We start from the raw sequence: 25,081 nt of genomic DNA on the forward strand, positions 1-25,081 counted from the left end.
CATACCATTTCATGAAGTGATTTTTACTACTAAAAATGTCTGTGGCAGATCTGGAAAAACTTTAAGCTCCACCTAAAATAAAGAAAAGGGCAAAAAGTAGATCTTGCATGTAGAAATTCCCAAATTATAGTCTACATTTACTCCTGTTCATCAAGTCACTGAGGTCCCAGGTTCCCTGATTGATTAGGATTGCTTGGCATCCAGATGCCCATCAGACTGTCTTAATTACCCTCACTTCTGAAAATACAGATGTGAGCACCCAGCACTCCATCCCCACAGAGTGAAGTGCCTTGCCGTGACCCACCCTGAGTCACACTGGCACCCTTCTGTCTGACCTAACCAGAAAACAGCAACCTGATTACAACAATTCTAAATTTTGAAGTAATTCAGACTTTGCAATCAAGGTTAGTCAAGCTTAATACAAGTATAGGGGAAATACAAGCTTTTAGTTGCATTTCCTCCACTCCATCATCTCCTTCCAGCTTTCCTGCCCTGTCTGGCAGTGCCAGTGTGTCTACTGTTGTCAGGAAGTTGCACTCCAGAGCATCAGGGTCCTCCCCTCTTATTCTACTGGGTCTGGCTGAGATGGAGTTAATTTTCCCCATAGCAGCCCTCATAGTGCTTTGTATTGATACCTAGAAAGGTGTTGATAACACACCAGTGTTTCGGCTACTGCTGAGCAGTGCTCACACAGCATCAAGGCTGTCTCACCAACATCACCCCCCTCAGCAGTAGGCTGGAGCTGGGCAAGATCTTGGAAGGGGATATAGCCAGGACAGCTGACCCAAACTGACCAAAGGGATATTCCATATCATATGACATCTACTCAGCAATAAAAGCTAAGAGAAAGGAGAGGCGGCGATACAGGGCATTTGTTATTATGATGTTTGTCTTCTGGAGAAACCTCTATATGTACTGAAGCCCTACTTCCCGGGAAGTGGCTGGACATCACCTGCTGATGGGAAGTAGAGAACAAATCTTTTGTTTTCCTTTGCTTCCATGTGCAGCCTTTGATTTTGCTTTATTAAACTGCCTTATTTTGCCCCACAAGTTTTTCCATCTTATTTTTCCCCCCTCCCTGTCCTGCTGAGGAGGAGAGTAATAAAGCAGCTTGGTGGGCACCTGCCATCCAGCCAAGGTCAACCCACCACACCTATCCAGGCTTTACAGTGCAATAAGAAAGGAAAGATGGAGGAGGGATGTGAGCAACAAGTTTTCTGCCAGATTTTACTCTTGTCCATTGATCCACTGTGGAATGAAAAGCTTCTTTGACTTCCTATGACATGCATGCATGGAATGACTTATTAAAACCTATACATAGACTAAAAACCAAGTGTCCTTAGATGGGTTGCATTGCTAATTCAGCTTTGACACTAATTTATTGAATTCAGTTTGATTTCATGAGTTAGATGAGGTTTTAATTCCTCAGAAGTCTCAAAAGGATGAATGACAGATAAAGAAGTGATCAGGGTATGCCATCCCAAATTACCTGTTATCTTCAGCTCTGATGCTAGAAAGCTTTTGTTAGAAAAAAGGTAGCATATCTGAGAAAGAAACTCTCTCTTTTTCTTGACAGCTAGAATCTGTAAGATTCCTCTCCATAATCATTAAACAAGTACCAATATCCTTCATAGTGTACAATATAATTAGTAAGATTGACATCTGGTCCTTTAAGTGCATGTAGTATGCAGACAACTCTGTAGCATTTTGCACTGAGGTAATGCAATTTGATTCTGAAATTACTATATTTAAAAGAATTTGAAAGGAAAATTCCACTTTGCAAAGTGACTTATATTAATCAGCTTGGCCATTTTTTCAGTCACTATGTTATATTCCAGATAAAGTATATTACTGAAATAAGCTGTCACTGAAATGTATTTATTGTGCCATTATATTATCATAATCTTAGCCTACATTCATTATAATGGCACCTTCCTGAAAGGAAAAAAGAAAAGAAATATCAGGAAAACCTGTAACTATATCATTAAAGAATCTCACTCCTACGTACTTCAGTTTACCTTCTTTTTTTCTTTTTCTGTAGGTTGTGACCTCATCCCAGTCCAGTATCTCAGATGGGGTGACCCTGAACCAATTGCAGCAGTTGTTTTTGCATGCCTGGGTCTGCTGGCCACCTTGTTTGTAACAGCTATATTCATAATGTACCGTGATACTCCAGTGGTCAAATCATCCAGCCGAGAACTTTGCTACATCATTCTAGCTGGCATCTGCTTGGGTTACTTGTGTACTTTCTGTCTCATTGCAAAACCTCAACAGATTTACTGTTATCTTCAACGAATTGGCATTGGCCTCTCCCCAGCTATGAGTTATTCTGCTCTAGTAACTAAAACCAACCGCATTGCAAGAATCCTGGCTGGAAGCAAGAAGAAAATTTGTACAAAGAAACCTAGGTTCATGAGTGCCTGCGCCCAACTGGTTATTGCATTTATCTTGATATGTATACAATTAGGCATAATTGTTGCCCTCTTTATAATGGAGCCACCAGATATAATGCATGATTACCCAAGCATCCGAGAGGTCTACCTGATTTGCAACACCACCAACTTGGGTGTTGTAACTCCCCTTGGATATAATGGATTATTAATTTTGAGTTGCACCTTTTATGCATTTAAGACAAGAAATGTCCCAGCTAATTTCAATGAAGCAAAATATATTGCCTTTACAATGTATACCACCTGCATCATTTGGCTGGCTTTTGTGCCAATATATTTTGGAAGCAACTACAAGATAATCACCATGTGTTTCTCAGTAAGTCTGAGTGCCACGGTGGCCCTCGGGTGTATGTTTGTGCCCAAGGTCTATATCATCCTTGCTAAGCCTGAAAGGAACGTACGCAGCGCATTCACCACATCGACTGTGGTCCGCATGCACGTAGGGGATGGAAAGTCATCTTCAGCTGCAAGCCGCTCAAGCAGCCTGGTGAACCTGTGGAAAAGAAGGGGATCATCTGGTGAAACCCTTAGGTAAAGTTTGCTAATGTGGGAGTGTGGGGAAGCAGTTATGATCTTCTGAGAGTTACTAATAGTGGAAGGACAAAAGGAAATACATTAATTCCCTTTGCCTCTGCACTGGGCGAGGTGTGAGTCCTCTCCCACATCTGTAACATTTTTGGGTTTGATTTAGTCAAAGCACTGTGCAAAAGCAGGGGACAGATCAATGGGCAAACAATTACAAGGCTGGGAGTACTGGCTGTGTGAACGGTACACTTAGTGTAGGGAGGGAAACAAGGTCTTAGGAGAAAAAAACAACAGAACAAGAAACGTAACTCATTGCCTTGTCCTGAATGCACCCATTTACAATCTCTTTCCCTTAAATGAATTGCATAGTGTCTGTATTTTGTCTCTAGTCACAGCAGTAAAACAGGGTTGCGGCTAGTGCTACATAATCAAGGTGGAGTAATAAACACAAGTCGCATCACGAGCAGCCACTCTCAGGCATCTGAGGATTTGTTTCAAATTACTCTTCTTTTATAGCTTTTATCTCCTACTCACTTGATTTTCCTTTCTTGTATTATCTCTTCCTGCTTTCTTTCTTTTTGTTCTCACCTATCTTCTCTTCTTTACCTTTCTTGATACCTTTTTCTGTATTCATCCTCCTAACTCCATCAAATTCAGATGCTCACAGGCCTCGCTCTTGCTACCCTTTCTGCCATTGAACAGATACTCCCTTGTCAGATATTTCATTGTTTCTTCCCAAGGAATTATTTTAATTCAGTGATCAGGAAGGCAACTTGTATGTTCAGTGTATAAAAGTTACAGTAAGTGAACACTAAAGAGAAAGGAGGGCTCTGGAAGGGAAATACTGTCCTGCTTCATATACAGAGCATGTAGATGTGCACCCAGCCCAGTGGTTCATTTTTATCTTTTGATTCCTTTCACTTTTGATATGGGTGCTATGGGGATGATTTGGGTTATTTAACTGCTAGTATATACAAAGAATTCTGCATATATGAAAGTGCAGAGAAACAGTTTTGTCATTCTTCAGTTATATATGTCTAGCCTGGAACTGACAAGTAACTAGATTTTCCTCTTCACTGAAATACACATGGATTTTAGGACTGATAATACAAATATTTCCGGACATGCCGTTGTTCACAACTGGAGTTGGCATGGAATGAGGGAAATTTGTACTTCCATTTTTTTGTGAACCACAATTTCGACTTGAGGGAGGATTTTATTAGTAATACCTGCAGGACAGATTACGCTGAAATGATTATTTGTTTCTGCCAGATTATTACTAATGCTTCTCTTTCAGTGACTTTGAATTGGTACAGAAATGGCCAGTCTATTACAAGATATTTTGTACCTATGATCAGTTAATGATAGTATCTTCCAGTTCCTTTCCAGGTGCAGAATAGGATGTTATTTTAAAATGATAAATCCTTTATCAGCTTAAGTGATGATTACCTGAAATGTCCTTTTCTACAACCTCTGTCTGTATGCCTGAATGACCTGAGGCGTTCAGGTTAGAAGCCCTATAACAACTTCTGGGCCATCTAAATGAGGAATTCTTCATAATATGTCCTCAGTAGGAGGGCATTCTTCCTCTTTGAGATCATTATTATTTTCCCTCACTTCTGCTGCAGAGCTCATTTGCCATCTCACAATTTTTTTACGCAACAAGATGAACTTACTGATGATGGGAAGATCTTGGGCTTGGGAAGGATTTGTTTGTCATCTGTTAAGGCCGAGTTTTGAAAGATATTGCTCTAAAATCTTTGGTTTGTTCTGAAAAGTAAGGACTGTACCCTACTATTAAATATCCTAAAAGACAAGGTGTATTTTCTTCTTTTTGAGGACTCTGTTTCCATTTCTTTATATCCCTTGATGTGTAGATAACACCTGTGGTAGGGAGTTACTAGCTGAATGTAATAAATCATCATTGACAATGACTTCTTTTTCAATAGCAGTCTTGGAAATGTCTTCAATTCTGAAGAGCATTGAGAGTGCCCGATATGTGTGTGTAGGAATGAAAAAGGCAGCACAAAGCTGATATGTTGACATATTTGCCTAGATATAAAGAACTAGAACATTTCATTTAAAACTTGGAGAAAAACTTTTATGTCATCAGCGGTGTTCATCAACACATAAAACTGCAACAAAGACACTCCTAATGCATGTGTCTGAATCCTCAGCTGGTTAAATTGTGATGGTGCCAGTGAGTTTAGCAGTGCTCCGTCAGTGTGTGCCTGAAGGATCTGGGAATCCAAGAGCAAACAGATTCCGTTAATCATGGGGAATCCTCTCTAATCAATGCCTATTTGATTTCATGAAAGAAAACAAAACAGAGTCCTCAAATGTGCCAAGTAAATTTAAAATGCTGCTCAGGACTTCACCTATGTCTGATATCATCTCCAAGAAAGAACAGAAAACCACTTTCAGCTTCAATTCTGCTTACTGTATAGCATGAGCAAACAGAGTCCAAACATTTTACTTAATATTCAAACATTACTTTAAAAAAATCTTGTTCCACAAAGTAATATGTTTCAAGGTATTATTCAGTACAATGCTCAAAATCTTGTTTGGATAGTTATTCAAGTAAACACTGAAATACTCAGAATCAACTGAAATATGCACTAGAGCTACATGGCATTATTTAAATAACTCAGAGGGTTTTTATTTAAAAGAGAGTGAGTCACTGCTGAATTTTAAAGAAACATGCTATTTAAGTCACCGGTGCATAGAGGGGCCCCTATCATTAGCATTTTGCTTCTTGACACTAATTTATAGCACAGCGTAGTATTGCATCAAATCATTGTCAAACAGATAATGCCAATGCTCTGTTCAGAGCTTTCACATCAGCTGCACAATGACAGATAACAAGACTGCTTTTGCCTAAATAAAGCAATGCATCTGTTAGAGTCCTAAATGACTTTTTGCATGGGGTATTCTTCAGTTAAGAAAACTCAGGCAAGCTGTGGATATGTGTTAGTATGAATCTTCATGTACTGGAATATGTAGAAGGAGAAAGTAAAACTATTCATTGCCCAGTGAAATGAAAACCGTATCATGTAGGCTATTGTGATTCGTGGTACTCACCAAAATATATTCTACCCTCATTTAAAAGTAGGGCTAACAAACCAGACATTATCAGAAGCAACTTCACAAAGAAGAATGCTAAACTCTACATAACAGGAGTCAAAGCCACACAACCTGTGTAAAATCATCTGAACCTTCTGCTTCCAGGTAATGGTTGGACTCAATGATCTTAAATGTCTTTTCCAACCTAAACAATTCTATGATTCTGTGATTCTATTTTACTAGTTACTTTCATAGAGACTAAAAAGCCCATAAATAAAATGAGCAAGTATTACTATAAGAACTATTATCACATATGCTACACAGCCCTTTTGCAAGAGTCCAAAACACAGGGCTAGTATCCCAGGTAAGATAAGGACTGCATATTTGTGCTACAAGAGCTACTAGTATGATATTTCTAGCCAGGACTGCACACCAAAAGGTCTCAGTCATGCTACCTTGGCCTGGGGGATAGAGTAGGTGTTTCAAAGTTTCTCTTACCTTTCTGATATCTTAGCCCTGGATTTCACACAGTAATTTAACCACTGTAGGTGTTTATCTCTTCTGGAAGAGCTGATCCCAGACCACACATGCTCCATTTTCCAAGCTTACATATATGGACCCTTTAAACACATGCATCTCCCTCCACCTGTAGAAAAACAAGTTTGCTTTCCTTTAAAACAGGTAATAAACTGTTATGAGTGACCAGCAGAATGTTAAAAAAAGCCCTAAACACTGTCTGTCCCACACATCTATATATATTAAGCAAGTCTTAAGAATCCTACCAATAATTTTCTCTCTGTCCTTTAAATATCTACCAAATCTTCACAGTGCAGCCAATACTACTCCTCTCTATTTCTCCCACTGTTACTTGTAGATGCCCCAGTGGTTCCTGACCTCAGCTGCTTCTTTTGGAGGTCCCCAACTCACCCCCTCAAGTTTCTTCATTGCTTCAGCAGCAAATTCTGCCTGTTCCAGCCTGTAATATGTTGTGGGAAAATCAAGAGAAACCTGGCATCCTTCCATAGATCAAGCTGTGACCTAGACACAAACAGCAGAGCTGTTCAGGTAGTGAGGTGGGAACCTTTGAAAGAAGAATGAGGTCAGAAAACACCACTGCAACCCCAAAGCAAGGCTCTCTGCTTGGAGATTAGAGGCTTAGTTAATATACATGCCCCTTTATTTCTTCAGTGACAGAGTTTTTTAAAGTGTTTTTTAACTACTAGTTGACCATTCTCCCTGTGATGATATAGGACTCATTTAGGTTTCTTCTACCACATTCACAAAAGACAGAAGCTGTTAGGTGCCCACTACAAGCCACAAGTACTGTCCTGAAACAATACAGGATAGATTATCATCTTCTAAATGGGTTAGGATCGCTGAAAGTAACTATTCATTTAAGCAAAAGGACTGAGCAGTACTTTCAATCTGTTACCTACACAGGTAGATATGATCACTCAACAAGCAAGAATCATCACCAGCAAAGTCAGATAATGTTAGCCATATTCAAGAAACATTGGATGTTTGTGGTACTGCACATAATTCCTCCATACAGATGTGAACAGCACAATACTAGACAACAGAAAAAAGATGCACGTCAGTTTCTGCACCTTACAGACATTTATCCTCAGCAACTCAAAAATCTCATTGAGATTAGAGCTTAATAACCCAGTGTGGCTTTATTGCACCTAGATTTACTACATGACATAGTATTTCCTAAATAATTAAACATACACTGTGGCTGTCAAAACAAATTAACTACTCATTTGTTTTTAATGTATTATCTTGTCCTCTTAAGAATTTTGTCTACCACTGTGCAATTGCAGAACTCGGCATTGCTCTGTATACATCTGCACAAGTGATAGGACTGACAGTTTTCATTCAGGAGTGGGGATCCCTTGCTCTTGTAAGCCAACACTCACCCTCGGATGAACCACTGAATTTTTATTGTATAAATCACTATTATTTTGTTTTATCTTACTCAACTTAGACAAAGGTGCTCACACATCCACCTAAGAATCAGGTGCCATTTGGGAGCATTTTTTCTCCCTCTCACGTGCTACACTGGTACAGTAATGGCAGCTTGAGGGACCAAGTGCCTGCCTTGCACAAGCATCAGAAAAAGCATTCAGGTGTCCAGGCTCATGCGCTGTTAAATGACATTCCCTGTCTCCTATGAGGAAAACATGATAGGCAAGGTAGATTTTTCCACTGGACTGGATTCAGCCCTGGACCACCAGTGGCTATAATTAGTGTTTACATCAAACAGTTCCAAACTGTGCCATAATGAAATATTTTAGAAACAGGTGTCTACCATCAAACTGTGTGCTCTGTTTTCTGCAAGGAACAGCTGATTTTCCCCCTTATCTGTTTTCTCTCTTTTTCCCTCTTATAACTGACTATATCTGTTTCATTACAATTCAAACAGGAGGTATTTTGATCCACAAAATAAGAGAAATGTGCTTGGATCAGTCTATAAACTGCCATTCATGGTTTAAAAATATTACAGTCTAAATATTATATCACACATCAGCACATCATATCTCAGGATCAAAATCTTGTTTTTTTTCAGAAGCCTGAATTGAAATTTCTCCCTAAAAACCCACCCTTTTTTCCTCAGGAAATTTTTCAAACATTCCTCCTAATTCTGAATCTGATTGAAGTCCATTTAAAGCACTGAAAAAACAAGTGAACAGAAAATGAACTAATTTGAGCAATATCTTAGCTGTTACAACTTCTCCAAGGTCTGACTATTGCTATGTTGCATTATTAGGAAAGCACCTGGAAGACATTGAGTTTCCAGACAAATGGGAATCCTCATCAGAATAATCCTCTGCCACTGTTATACACATCATGCCAAGGGACTCCAAGATGCAGTCCATGCAATTCCCATTGCCCAGATAGCTGTGATCAAATGTTTTTAGAATATGTGTGTGCATTATCAGCCTGAGGATTTCAGATGTATATGAGAGAGATTCAAATTCCCTATGCCTCAGGAAGGTAAGTTGCCTGAGAGATAAACAGGGCTGTTATTTGACATGGAGCTTTCAGTCCTGTAAAGAAGATGAAGTACAAGAAAAACTGGGGGAGTTTTGTAGAAAGATGAAGCTAGCTCACATTCCTCACATGTACGCCCATTGAGAAAGATACTGATCATGAGTTTCTGCCACAGCATATTCTATTGGGACACATTTCTTATAGTACAAGTGGCAATTTTGTCTTCATTTATATGCAGCTTGAACAGTTTCTTTGACACATTTTGAATGATGATAAAAGAACACTACACTTCTCTTCCAAATTAATTTGTAAAATCTTTTTACTTACCAGACTTTTTCAGGGCATGGGTTATAGGTTCATACTCACAATTTTCACAGCTAAAGGGCTGAGATACTCCTGGTGATCAGAGTTATATCAGCAGTCTTTCAGTTATGCCAGTATGGATTGCTTTCCTACTGAAGCTTGGTGGAGCTATTCTGTCTTGTATAAAATAAGCACTGATTGGAAAAGACAAAGAGTTATTTCCTAGCCTGGTGAAAAGAACAGTGATTTTTGATGTCAGACAATGGTAGAGGAGAGATTCCAGCCTGGGTCTCTTGTGCCCCACAAGTACCCTATTCATCAGGCCTTTATATTAGCTTTACACTAAAAGACTTTTACAATTCTGGTTTTATTTCACTAAAAAAAAACAAGCAAAAAAAAAAAAACCCAAAAAACCACATTATTTGATTATTTGATTATTTGAAATCCTGAAGTTTTATAGAACAGATAATTTATTGGTGTCTTTTAGTTTTTTAAATCAACTCTTGTGTGTATGGAGAACTAACCAGGAGATTATTGAAGAATGTAAATCAGGAGAACTAATGCTTAAGAAGTTACATTATAGAAATGACCGGCACCATCCTTGAACAGTGACTAGCTTTTAGCCATTGCTCATCTCAGTGCAATAAATCCCAGCAGAATCTGAAAAGTGAAAGTGCTGCACAGAACAGGACCAGAGATTACTGTAAGGCAAAAGATGTCACTGAGAAATCATCATATACCAAAAATTAAATTAATTTCTACAGATGCTGTTTAAGGGGACCATCAACTACAAATTGCACAGAAGTGCTTAGATGGTTTTGTACTATGAGACGATGGCAAAAAAGTGAAGGGTAAGCTTCTTACATGATGTGATGTCATTAGAGCAGGCAACAATTTATATGAGGTGAAGGTTTGGCTCAGTGTGTATTGTTCTTATTTAAAAAAACAAAATCTAACCATAGTGATACAAGATATTATTTGTTTGTTTCATAGTCTTGCTAGAAAAGAATTTTGATGCATGCAGGAAAAAAATATTTGACTCTTCAGAGGAAATCATTATGCTTTTGACTGATTAGTCTGCATTTATTAATGAATCAGCTCCCAAATGGATCATTTGGAGCTATTTTAATCTAATATGCTACAGAAATTTAGATTGAGAGATTAGTGAATGGTTTGTGTCCTTCATTTTTCCATAAATAATTTAGTCTTGGTGTCTTTTTGGACAAGCTTGATATGTGATTAATTGAACTTCAAATATTGTGAAATGACTGAAGAATATTTTATGAAACTCAATGAAAGGTATTAGGTCTGAAAGATTTTGATAAATTGCTGCTAAAACATTCCATCTGTATAATGAACTGATATTCTTGAATGCCCTGATTACAATGATATTTAATTTGTGTACAGTGCTAGCATTGTTTTGAATTTTCCCCTCAACTTAAATTTAATTAAAATATTGATTGATATGAATTGTCTGGCTGCATTAACTGAGAACATGTATTCAAGCCTCATTTTTTTAATTATTTCTATTATTAAGACAGCGTACCCATCACTTTGAACCAAACATCATAGCTGAACTGTGCAAATTAAATTATACTGTAAACAGTTCCCTGCCTACTGTTACACAAATGTGCTCTAGATTGCAAAATGCAGTCTTGCTAATTACTACAAAAAAGAAAAGGAAAGAACGGTGAAGACAGAATCCAGCAGTTTGATGGCTTTTTTAGGGTAAGAAAGAGCTGAGGAGGAGTTTTCTATTTTTTAACAGCAATGTCTACCCCTTTTACCTTTTTCTCATCTTCAAGCCTGTCTCGCAAAATTCTCATGACGAATATATATCACCATATACTATATCAGTATTGTCCTTATCAGACATGCTGAAGAGCACAGAGACAGGCCGTGCAGATGGTCTCACGTCCATTAGTATGCATGATGTAGACCCTGTTGCAAACTACCATCTGACCTGCGCACAGGTTTGTCTACCAAAGGAGATTCTGGTTCTTTCCAAAGCAACTTTGATATGAACTAGCATTGTAATTAATTTGACAAACAAAAGACTAGGACATCCACCCTCCTTCCAAGGTCCAAAGACATGAGCCAGTCTGCCACTATGGAAGTACCTGTATGAATTATAAGGAATGGTATATGGACTTGAATACTAAAAGTTTGTGTGGGCTGGCAGAAGAGCTGGAATTTCAGCTGACTTACTTAGAACTGCATTTGGTTACAGATGTTTTTTAATAACTGTGACTGAAATTCAAGGCAGGTGTCTGCTAAAATATATAAACACAAAACTCTCTTTTAATTTGCCATAGTTTCAATTATAGCATTATATATTGTAGTGATTATCTGGTTTGCTGCCAGTTGATGACTTATAACAAAATTATGCATTGCCAAAAAATATTAAGTCATTTTACAGTTCACTATCCAATAATGAGATAGCAGAATAAGGTTAAAAATCTAATAAACAAGCACTAAAGAAGCAAAACATTAGAAAAAATACTAGAGATAATATATTAAATATACAGCATAGCATAACAGACCCAAGTAATAAAAAGCATTGTAAAAGAGAAACTTCTTTCTTATAAGTCAGCAAAATTGAAAAATGTCATGTTAAGCTCAATTGCAAGGTAAGGCATTGCAAAGTAGGGCCCCATCCATCCATTTCACAAACCTACAGGAGTTTCTAATATTTAAAATGCTTGAAAGCAAATGTGGTATAGCTTCCCTTTTCAACGTAATGAAGGAAACAATGAATAAAGTGATGAGACCTTCCTATGGCATCTCTAATTATATATACCTGAAGAAGAGAGGACAGAAATTCAGCATAATGAATAGAATGGGTAGAACAAGAAGTCTCATGTAAATAAGACCCTACTCTACAGAAATCCTATACAGTGGTTTGTGCAACATTTCAGAAATACCCTTTCTGGAAGAAGGTAAATAAACATACTGGTAATATTTCGCTTTCGGTCTAATCTTCCCTTGAGCCAGTATAATGCTTTGTATATCATTCCATCAAAAATGTAATTTTAATTTACCAGCTGCAATTACATATGATTGCTTAATTAGAATAAGCTGTAAAAAAAAAGAAAAAGATTATGCTGCTCTTGAAAAAAATTAATTGTGAGTTTGGCTTTAAAGTAATTTTACTTGCTGAAAATGTGCTATTAAGCAAACAATGTTTATATGCTGATTTTTTTTTAAAAGGAACAAAAAGTGCCATGCCTAATAATATATAATTTATTCTAGCCATTATGTAAATGGAAAAAAAATCACATAATAAGCTGATACCCCTTTAAAAGTATTCAGTGCAATGTGATGCAATGTCAAGATAGCATGACCAATCTCACAGAACTGATTTTCAGGAATGCAGCATGTCTGTAGTTCAAAGCAGCCCCTAGACTAACAACAGTAAATATTTTTCATATTTCATTCTTTACTATTTACATAGAAATCTTCATACACTTATTGTCTTACCTAGTCTAAAGGTCAGCCTTAACTTTGCTGCTAAGAAATGCAATTTTTTCATAATTTCTTAACATCAAGACCAAGTAATATTGCAGGTAAAAAATACTACATGTATGTAAGATCTGACAATTAAAATATATAAGGTGATCTGGAAAGGTGGATAGCTTTGTAACATTCAGCAATCTGTCCAAGTTCCAGGCATAAGCACATTGAAAATACTCTCTAAAAATTATGGAAGACAACTATTGGAAACAGCATTTCCTCTGTAAAGCATTCCGAATCCCCTCTCCTCTCCTCCATTAATTTCATCTTTCAGGGCTTTAAAAAAAGTCTTGCTTTGGGTTTATTCCAAAATAGCCAAAATGAGAGGTTTGAGGTTGAAATAATAGATATTACCTGCTCTGATTATTGTTAACTTGCAAGCAAAAACTTGATTCAGAAAATGCTTTAGACACCTAATACCATTTTGAATATCTCAGACCAAAAATTGGAACCCCATTAATTAACAAGAATCTTAGGAATTAGTCACTGCAATGCTGAACTTAAGTCCCCAATATATGATTAGCCATTGCCCTACAATGAGATTTGACTGTACAACCTCTCTCCTCTTAATTGTTTCTGTGGAAATATCACTTTTTCCACTCTTGCAAGGTACAGTTTCATCAGGACGTTACTCCTGTGTTGATCAGAGCTACTCTGTTCCTCTGGGGTTAACAGTACCACGCACATATTTGGTACTCAACAATTAATAACATTTCTGCATGGCAGTATGAGATTGCATTTGAAATATGGATTGATCACAGCTGTCCATCTCCAACACAGCAAATTACCTTTGCTTTGTATTGCATTAAAAAAATGAAAGATATCCTGAGATATCTTTTAGTTAGTTAAACCTTTTACTGAAAAAGGAGCAGGAAAAGAATCTTATGTCTAAGAGTAAAAGCCAGTTTCTAATTGCTGGGATTTTTTTTTTTTTTTTTCCAGAGGACATTATCTGAAACTACTTTTTTCTGTTGCAAGCTCTTGTCTTTTGGGTGGTCTTTCTCAACCAGTGTAGCATGGACATTTTAACAGGATCTATGTACTACTACCCACATTCTACCCATAAACTATTTTTTAAGGGTTTGACTAAGTCTTTGACCAAACTATACAGAAATGTGGTCTATGGTACATCTTCTGGGTCTGGCCCTCCAACATCCTCCAGACAGGAGATACACTACCATACAGAATGGACTGCTGGTCAAGGCGATCAAGGCCCTCTGCATGAAAACCAGGAGAGAGCAGGGGCAGGAAGGGGCCATGAGCACAGCTGGGTCTCACCCTAACATGAAGTCAGGACCACCAGAATACCAGCACCCGGTTCTAAAGTGTAGGCATAGTCTAATAAAGTCCATATCTAAAGACTATCAGCTCTTGTCAGTACAGGGGCCAACACCTTCACTGGAGAAAAAAAAAAAAAAAAAAAAAAAGTAGGGATCTACACATTAAAACAGGTTTCTACAGCATTTTAGTGGGTGACTATTGGTCTCATTCAGGGTGATGATTCACATATTCCGCCTTTATTTCCCACAGCATCCATTAATTTTGGTCTACAAGAGGAGTTTTGTTGGAAGGTAAAGGAGGCAAGGAAAAGGTTTAACAGTACTTCAAACCCAAGCAGTCACACCGGTGTTTCCTGCCATGTATCACATGTACATCAAGTTCACTAAAAGTTAAGGCAGTACAGAAATGGTTTCTCTCAGCCCAGGAGTAAGTTTCTTTCTCTCTACTGATCACCTCTGGAAAGTGCAGAGCACTGCTATGTAAGATAGAGTGATGTGACAAAGTATTTGGGAAATAGACAAGAACCACTGTGGTTGAATTACTGACAATTACTTCCCAAATTTCCTGTCACTGATCAACACTTATAAAACATATTAAGCATTGTTCTTAAGACAACCCACCCGCTGTGCAAAAAAAATGACACAGCCCACAATATCACACCCAAAGACCCCAACTAAAGACTAAAAATGACCCAAAATCTTTTAATCCTTCAACAGAGTTTAGTAGCTGCCTCTCTGCACAAAAGCAAAGTCTTCTCTCTTTTGTAACCTATACAGAGTCCTGGAACTGACAATGAGAAAAGAAATCTATTCTTCCAAATACTGTTCACACTGTAGTGTTTTATGCCTTCTTCAGCTGAAATACCAAATTAATTTTCACATTTTTTATGACAACTGCAAAGAAATGTTTGAGGATTTTTTCTCTCCTCAGATTAAATCTTTTAAAACAATCCTTCATCTTAACAACCAGGAAAGGGACATTTTCCTAATGCAAGACATCCTGAGACAAAATCAGGTCCTTTATCTGCTCTGAAAGCTGAAAACCCTTTTTTATGCAGAACCTCTGTGTTTCCAGAATGGTCACCCAAAGAACTTTACAGCTTCCATGCACTGGTTAGATGCAATTTCCACACTAGGAGGGTTGATTAGAGTTTGGTCACTGTTTTCATAATTACATGTATATTCAGCACTGAATGAATGGCAGTGGAGCAGTTACTATGGTTCAAGGCTTTGAGGCAGTCTGTGACAACATACTGTTTCTGATGGTGTAATTTGCTCTTGAGTGGATCAAAAAATTGAGAGATTCATAGTAGTCTCTCTGATGACTTTCACATCAGTGAAATTTATGCTAATGACTGGGGAATGGGCAGTTTGGGGGGTTTCTTTATCTGGGTCACCTGCATCCTAACCAGGGGTTCTTCAGGATGAAGTTACCAAGGACACTTACCTCTTGTTTCCTTCTGTTGGCTACTTTTTAGTGTTCAGCTTATTGTGAGCATTTAGAGCCTCCAAATTCCTTCTGTTAGTCTTGACTTTTTCTGTCTTGTTGAGCACAGAGTATCTCTTTTGGTTATCAGGTCTAAATGTAACTGTGTTTCCTTCCTGCTCTTCCTAAACTCTACTTTCTTTGATGTCTAACACCTTTATCCCAACTTTATTTCCTTTTCTTTCCTGTGAAATTTCTACACATTCTTTTCTCTTTGCTATTTCTCTCTGGCTACCCCAACTGAATTTGTATGATCCAGTTTGACTTCTTTTGTATTTTTCAGTGAATTTACCTACTCTCTAAGCCCCTCCACTTTTTCCTCTGCTCTAGGAATCAGCTTCCATTTAATATGTATGTGTCCTGCGTGAGCTTCATGCCTGTCTGGGAGCACTGCATATACTGCACTCTGGATTGCCTTAAAACCTTGGCAGCCAGTCCACAAAGCTCCTGTTGTTCCTCCCTTCAGTAAGATTATAATTTGTAAATGAAAGGACTTCTCTGCACTAAGCACACTTCATTTTACAGTCTCCGGTTTACTCTCAGATTCACTAAGCTTCTTCCTCAGTTATTTATGCAATATACACTGTCTTCGAGGATCTACTACAACTGCATCCAGAGTTTATCCTCACTTTGTGTGCACTCAGGTTATTTCTCTTTTACAGTGTTGTTCTCTTCAAGGTACCTTTTGCTGTCTAGATCAGGTTAATGGACAAACAATAAGTCATTTATTCTGTAATGTTAGCAGTGTTAAAATGTAGAAGCTTCCCCACAGGAGTGTGTTAAATACCCACAGTGCATGTGAGAATGAGGTATCACAAACTCTTTGAGAAGACATCTGCAGGCATTTAGCCCAAATTATATTAAAGCATTTAAATATGTATTTCAACACCTAGCACAGGAATTTGTACAATTAGGGTTAAATTCACCACTGGGAAGAGAGCCAGCATAAGACCTCTTCAATGCTCACATCCCAATTAAGTGCTCAGAGAGTAAACAATGACCAGGCCTCATCTTGTTATCATATTCAGAGATTAATTAGATACTCAAGTATTAAACTGTTTATCTGAGTGAATTTTTCATCCAAGTGCAAGGTATGGTATTTAAAACTTTCACAGAACTGCACTAGGCTCTAGGATTGGGGTTGATTTCACTTGACTTTACGTCTACATCTCAGCAAGTCATCTAGCCTCCTTTTATTGCAAATGGAGAGAGGAAGGCCCATTCATGACACAAACTGTGAGACCACTCAAATTTTATCCAAACAATCAACCATGCTGGTGCTTGCTTTGACAAACAGAGGAACAACTCAAGAGTTACAGAGATGGAGGATCAGGGAAAAAGATTGTTAGGTTTGAGAACATGGCCACCAGCTGATTTCTCACTGATCCTTAATTTAAATGTTGTTTCCCCTAAACTGTTTAGCCAAACATTTTGGCCTAACTCCAAAAAATATTAAAGGCAAAAGGTTAGCATGCTAAGTATTCTGTAGAATTTTTTGGCTCCTATATATACAAAAAAATAAAATGGTGAGCACCTCTCCTGCATAGCCCTCTTTGCTTTAGCACAGGTCTGGGGTTTTATGCAGTTATTCCACCACTCCCACGGCTGCTTTGCACTATGCCCCACCACCGCCACAGTAGCATTCATGTGCATGGCCCTTTGCACAGCAGCTGTCACAGAAAGCTGAGCACACAATCACTTCTTTCTGTTTGCTCCTGTTGTTGTCGTGATTTATTAGGTACAAAGGCAGGAGACTGGCCCCGCACAAGTCGGAAATAGAATGTTTCACCCCAAAAGGGAGTATGGGGAATGGTGGGAGAGCTACAATGACCAGGTAAGCAAACAGCAAGTGGCCTTAGGGCAGTGTGATATGTCTGTGAACAAGAGGAGCAGCCCTGGGACAATGCCAGGCCATATCCTCTGTCTGTAATTCCTGTGCATCCCATATAGTATGCTTAGAAAAGAAAAATAAAAAAGAAAACACATGGCCACTGCTGATCTCTGTGTTCCATCTGACTGCCAAAAAACCCTGCACCATGTCCATTCAAGTGATCCAAACCACGTGTCCTGTGTGATGTTGTCGTAATATGGTGCTTTTGGGAGGAGAAACCTTACAGCCAACTCATGAAGACAGTAGAGAGGATGAAGAGAGACAGCATTCAAACTTGGAGTAAGCAGCTCCAGAACTCCTCTAGCATGAGGGTCCTGCTCTGTATTAGGGGTTACATTAGGTCTAATCAAAAGAGCTTTTAAGAAGAACAGAGAAGAACTGATTGATGAAAACATTTTCAATATGAAAATGTTGGTTCTTCTCAATCAAAATACCTTGTGGGAAAGTGCTAAGTTCTATAATGGTCTTAAGGAAAGGTTTCAAACTCATTTTAAACAGAGTTCTTTTTCATAACTTTCTCCATTTAACTTAATTTATTTATTTATTTTTAATTTTGTTTTGGCCATGATATATTGCATGATATTATACACCAGTGTTACAATTTTAATGAATATCAAATACCACATCTTTTCAGTGATGAAACTGTTCAGAGATGAACTGTTTCAATATGGCCATTTTGATGTTTTTATATTAAAATGCTTCAAACTATTTAATTCTGTGAAATACTTGAAGATTTCAGCTATTTATTGGATTTTGAGTCCAGTCAGATTTCCAAATGTTGGACTCTCTCATAGGACAGAAAATCCATTTCTCCAGACACCTCCATTAATAAATTAATGAGCCACATGTGTCACAGGTGATTATAAATCTTTCATGAAACAATACTCTTGATAAGCATTGTATCATTGTGTTACATTCTACTACAAGTCAGAGCATTTTGTTTACCACTTATTAAAAGATCTACTAATTTCTTATCAACAACCTGTACGGTATTTATAAATGTAACCTTAGAGCACAGTGTGACCAAATTATACCTTTACTCTTCAAAAGTGTTACATCACAGGTGAATTTTATCATTGCAGGAGGGTGTTCAGTGAAACACTTGCACAGTGTTATGATCCCCTTGGGTACAACATTATTCTCTCATGTACATAAGGCTATCAAACACCACATAGCACACACCTGGGGGACTCCTGCTGTTTAAGTAACATCAGGAACGTTCATTACTGAGCGTTGTACAAAATGTATACAGGCCTGTTATTTTTTGTCAGCTGGGATTCTGTTTTTTGTCTGTCCGTTGTCTAGATTTTTTTTTTCCTACATTGCATTGCCTTCAGTGATATTTATTCTTCATTTAAAAACTATCTGGAGTCACTATATAAGAGAATTTTAAAGAGAAGAAAAGTACATGTAAATGTCAAACAACTGTATTTTGTTGTACAGTATTCAGCTCTGTTTTGCCTGGCCATATATATACACTTGAAAAACTTCTTTTTTATATTTTATATCTTCACAGTGAAGAATCTGTTTGCATCCCAGACTGTAATCGATCTGAGTCAAGTAGAGAGGAGAAAAAGGTTCCTGTTAAAGAGGATGCCCTAACAGTCAAAAAGACTGGAAACTGTGTCAGTCTAATAGTTCCACAGCAAGACTGTCAGCTGCAAGACCTACTCAAACAGTTAAGAACACCTGCTGCTTAACAGAGAGTGCAATTGCATTTGATGGCTGTGTTTTGTTGTCTCCAGCCACAGTGTCCTGGCCAGTGGTTCTTGTCAAATTTCATGAACTAAGTAGAGTTGCCACTGAATAGTCTGGGAGTGTCCCAAAGGGAACATAGATGTTACAGAAAGGAAAGTAGGTGTCATTCTTCTGTCTCAGTATCAGACCAGTGCTAGAAGTCACTAGGATGAAGTGCAGATGGAAGAGGACAGATGCAGGGGTCTGACCATTTGAGAATAATGAAAAAAATCTCATCATCTCATGGGACGAAGAGGTCCCATGATACTGACCAAATCCCACTTAGGTCCTTTCAGTCTAAAAAATGCTGTGCGATTTCATCCTGGGCAGTATTTTTCAGCTCATGTTTTCAAATCCCTCATGCAGTATTATTTTTGTGTTCCAACCCCATCGTGGATATTTTTCATATCAGGGCCTAACTGTCTCTGTATATTAGTCTTACAAATGCCTTGGGATTTTTCAAGATGAAAAGTGACATAAAAATAGCAGTAAGGGGTACACTATGTGATGCTTTGTAAGACTGTTTCTGATTAAGAGAAGTTACTACATCCTGCGTCACCTGTGAGTATCATACACATATATCTGATAAAATCAATTATTGAAATGGGATGTTTTATGAGAATTTCACAAAGCAGGGATCACATCGTGGTTTTTTATTTCTTGCATCATATTTGCATTTCTGATTTGATTAAATGCAACAAATAAGAATGCTTAATTATACATAAGAATATTTTTTCTGCTGATAAGTCCCATGTGCATAAATACCTCTGTAATTATTTATCAACCATGCCAAACACCTGAAATTCCTCCAATTGTATACTCTTTGCAGAGGATAGAATTCAAAACAACCCTTGCCTCTAGAGCTACAACTGGGAGAGTTAAATCTTCCTTTTCTTTTTTTTTTCTTTTCTTGTGCACTACTTGTGCTCCAGATTTCAGGATCTGGTAACCTGATGGTTCCTATTTTTTCCAGTTTCCATTTCATACCTTTAGCAAATTATCAATGAAAAAAATGAAAAAAACATATTGAGTGAGCAATGTTGTAAGTATCTTAAAGCTTTGTGCATCAGGAAGCAGAGCTCACAGCAGAGTTCCAGAGGTGGCATTTTCCGCTCTTCATCCTGTGACTAGGATGCTCCAGTGTAGCAGAGATATGATCGAAGATGCTGGAAGTGACATTTTTTGAACAAGAAGAAAAACCCAGAACTAGCTGCCTTAATTAACAATTTCAATAGAAGAAAGAAGTTACATCTTGTATCAAAATCATTTTTGCATTGTGGGTCACGATAATAGATGTCCTAGAAATGTTTCATTCAGATACCAGACACTTCATTTCCTATTCTAATCAGGCACGCCTCTGAAACAGCTGCCAGCATTAGTGTCACTGGTGGCTGTGCTGGGAGGGCATTGGCAAAATTTCTGTCCATCAGCCGTCTCTCACTTCGTAGTTTCTTTCATTCTTATACATTAAAGTCATTCATGTAAATGACAGCTATGATTTTCATGAGGAAATCACGAGATTACAGTTCATGCAATAGTATAAATAAATGCTCTTAATGTTGTTAACAAAAAACAACTCTGCAAAATAATTGCAAAATATGTCATTTACTTCTAGAACTTAGGACAGGACAAAATGAATTTTCACCATGTATAATTCCTCTTTTGTGCTTCATTGTTATTTATCTCCATAGAACAAGCAACATGGGAATAATTTAAGCTAAATGACTTGAGTAATATATCACTAGCAGGTTATTTGTGTGTGGCAGAATTGGCTTTCACCCAGGGAAACAATTATATAGACATTTAGAAGTTTCCTTAAAAGCTATTGAAAATGAGAGGAATAGCAACAACATAAACCATTACAGTGGCAGAACTGACCTAGTTTAGACACCTTAAGGTTCAGCATCCACTTTTAGCCAGTCATCCAGGTTGCCCTACAGTCCCAGGAGAAAATATGACTTCTTCATACGCGTATACTGCAGTTCGCCACTTCAAATACTTATTTCATTTCAGTGTTTTTAGCATGTTGCAAGGCACTTGCATTCTCCCAAGGATGAAGAACTTGGGTCACTACAAGCAAAATGTATATTGATTTGAGGTTGGCTCAAATGACAAGACTAGAAAAACAAAATATGCATGCGCCTGTGCTTGCATGCATCACAGGCACACACAGAGCTCACCCCTTATGAAGAGTCATTTTTAAATTAAATCTACAGATAACACACAAATCCTTTTCAGGCAGAATATCACTGAGTCTTTAATAAGCTTTCAGCAGGGGACTCTAAAAGGACAAAAGCTTCCTACTATTTATTTTGAATAACAGTTCTCCTTGGCAGGAAGTTGTATGGACCACTTTAAGTACAGGCATATCCTGCTTACCATTACCTGCTGCTTCTGTGGATAAGACAGAAGGACTTCTCCCTTAAAGAGAGGAGAACACTGTCCTTAACAAACAAGTTTGGTCTGCACGTCAACTACTTAAAAAACAAGATACTGCTTCAAGTTTGAATGTAACACTCTACTTCAGCCATTAAACCATCTAAGCATAAATTTTTCTGCCAATTTTAGCTCAATAAAATTTAGCCCAGGGTTCTAAAATATGAACTTTCATGCATGAACTTATACATTAAAGAATTTGATATCATTCCTTATTATATGCATGTGAGGACAGGTTGCAAACAGATCATACAGGTCTCCATCAAGTTATTGTCCAGTATCTGTTTTCAGCTGTATCATTTCAAAACTGGAATCAGATACTGATATTGATACATGATAGAGAACAAAAATTCCCTTAAATTTTTGTATTAATCTCTATTAGTTCCCCTTGTATTCCAGTTTCCACTGGTGACTAATACTATGTACCTATGCATTCTTAGAAAATAATAAATTCCATAATTTAAAACTGATTTTCCTATTTCATTTAAAGATATTAACGAGAATAAGTGACTTATTTTCAAATTACATATGCTTTCAGTAACTGACCCAATACTAATCCCTAAGCAATCATCATCAGATTTAATTTTAGCAACTTCAGGTAATTAATGAGAATGACACCCTTGCTAACATATGAGAGTTTTCAGCTGCTGTGACTGTCAATTCCTCTTCCCATTTTTCATTCCTTCTGCATTTTGAAGGACCTCACAAAAAACATTTGCTTTAATAGCATCAGGCTAAAGAAACCCTGGTGGCATAGCTGTGCACCATCTCATAAATAATCATACCACAGAGCAAGAAAAGCTGAAACAAAACTTCTGCTACCTTAACCAAAACAAAGGACAAAGTCAACTATTCTAGACAGTAAAAAAAAAAACCATATATGAGGGAAGTGGAACATTTTTCTTAACACCTAAGTGGACAAAAAGCAGTTAATATCGCTTATGAATACGAAACAATGCCCTAAATACAAAACTTAAGTGATTCTAAAAATATTAAGTAAGGGAAGAAAATGAGAAACAATACTAATTGTTATTCTGTCAGCAAGTGGACAACTGTAGAGAAAATATTGGAAATATCAGAGGCTTCAAAAGTTCTCTTGTTTATACTGCTTTCATTTCTTGTACGTATTATATCATGGTAGGTCTAGCAAGCTAGGAAAAAACCTAGCTGTCAAAATTGAAGCAGCTTTTAGTAAAGAGACTGAAGAAACAATTAGTATGGCTGGTTCTGAGGAAATCCCTCTCATACTTAAATCTGAGCATAATTAACCTATAGTGAAAGAAAATAAAAAATGTGCCATGTAAAAGGTGTTTTTGTTTTTTTTTTTTTTTTTAAAAAATATTTTGCTGATGTTTTGGTTTGGAAATTATGACACTGATTAATTGGAGTTTGCTCTTCTCCAGATATGACCTGTACTCTGCTCTGCTCTAGTCAGTGCAATGTACCAGCAGTAAAGCAGAGTAGGGTAGAAAAATGTGTATTCAGTCCAACTTAGCAGTGAAATTCTTTTGGGAGCTAAAAAGTGTAATTTTGCTGTTCTCATCTGAGAAAGTCAAAATCTGTTTGCAAGAAAACTAAAATGTCACTGACCTAAAGTTTCCCATCATCAAAGGGTCATGGCAAATCTGGGCATAATAAATGTAAACAATTCTATTAGTAGACATCATAGTTTATGTCTCTGATCTACCTTTATTTCTCTATTTTTAAATTGTGTGCATTGCAGTGGTTTCCAGTTAACTTGACAGAGTAGCAATAAGCAGTTAGAGCAGAATTGTAAAATACTATCACTGGAGTTTAGCCATAATGTAGCTTCATACTAATATATGAAAACAAGTGGTGCTCCTTTCACAGAGATGATAAATGATTGCACACCTCAGTCCATTGTTGACTTTGTGGTAAGTAGGTGCAGCATGATGAAGTGGATGATATGTTTCTGAGATAACAATTCCAATGATTGCTGGGCAAACTACTAGGATTTTAACTGCTGGGTTCATTCCTTACTGATAAAATGCTGCTTACTTCCTATTCAGTTTTTTATATTAAGGGATTTGCAATGAATAATGGTCAAGTCTTACAGGCTTTTGCACAAAATTTACAACAAACAGCCACTGGGTCTCCTTTAGAGCCCTAGGATCAACATGAGAGCCACACATACAGCTTGATTACTCTTGAGCACAGCGCAAAGGCAGTAAATGAGTGCATCAGCCAAGACTGACACAAAACCAAACTGGGATTCAGGGTGGGTGGTGACAGTTGCTCCACTGAAGACTTAACTATCAGCTGCCCTTGCCAAGGGCTAGACACATCCCCAGATTTCATCGTTTTCCTTTCCCCAGGCTCTCAGCCTCCTTAATAATTGTCTTCTGAATGGTGGCCAGGGAGGGAGTGACATGTTCCCTTCACAATCTCTTAAAATCTGACCTTCAGTCAACTGAAAGTGTCTACATGCATTTAGTGTTCATGTACACACTGAAAGCCATAGGGTTTCTGTAATAAGCCAGTGCTTGAAGTCAGGAGGTGTGCTAGAATATATCTCTTTCTTTGGTCAAGTTTTTCTGTTTGCATTGGCTAATTCTTCATGTTAATGGCATTTATTTCACCTTTGCAGCAGGCAAGTCTGTCACAGATTCCTCTGAGCTCTGAACTCAGCAGGAATTAAGAGACCCCACCAGGGAGGACATCCAGGACTAGAACTAGGCCCTCTGCTAGATCAAAGTTACCAGTGCTGGGTCACCTAGCCTCCTGGTCTAGCTCAAACTCAGAAGGAGTTGGGAGGAGGTCTCATGGTCATCATACCAGAACTAGAGGCGAGATCTCACCCGCCAAAAGATCCAAATCCTGCTTCTGCTGCTGGCACCAAGGTCCCACTGAGCTCAGAACTCAGCATGACCAAGGAGCCAGGGCTCTCAAACAGCTCTCAACATCCACCGAGTACATGTTCCAGTGAGAGGATCATGCAATCCTTAGAGGTAACAGTTTTCCTCTGGAAGACGTTAGTGCCAGCTCCTGTTCAGTTCAGAATCACATCCACAGAGATGCAAAGTCAAAGTGATCAGTACTACAGGTTAGTTTTTTGTTTTCCTGCTTGCTCTGATTGAGGTACAGCAAAAGGGAGGGATTGTCTGAAGAGCAAGTTACAAGCCACCAGCTATTCTGCCTGGCATTTTGGGGGTAGGTGCATAGCACTTAACTTCTAAGATCCAGATAACATCCTGGTGAACACTGCAGCAAAGGGGTGACCCCTTATATACTCATACAGATCATCTCCCAGTCTAGCTTCTCTTAAAATACCCACTGGTTTATGTTGTGTTTGTCTACTGGATTCTGTCATGCTGCTTTTGAAGGAGAAAGCTGTGGGCGTATGTTGTGTTACATGATCCATCATAATTCCATGTAATTGTGG

General features: G+C 37.9%; 1 protein-coding gene across 1 annotated transcript in view; it reads left to right on the top strand.

Annotated features, from left to right (window-relative positions):
* The window catches only part of GRM5 (glutamate metabotropic receptor 5), a 288,721-nt gene that overhangs the window by 254,415 nt on the left and 9,225 nt on the right, over positions 1–25,081 (top strand). Inside the window, exons 8-9 of the mRNA XM_074816304.1 lie at positions 2,042–2,981; positions 17,353–17,448. Coding sequence (XP_074672405.1) covers positions 2,042–2,981; positions 17,353–17,448 — 1,036 coding nt within the window. The remainder of the gene's footprint in view (positions 1–2,041; positions 2,982–17,352; positions 17,449–25,081) is intronic.

The sequence above is a fragment of the Strix aluco genome, chromosome 2, assembly GCF_031877795.1.
Source record: "Strix aluco isolate bStrAlu1 chromosome 2, bStrAlu1.hap1, whole genome shotgun sequence".
NCBI classification, from domain to species: Eukaryota; Metazoa; Chordata; class Aves; order Strigiformes; family Strigidae; genus Strix; species Strix aluco.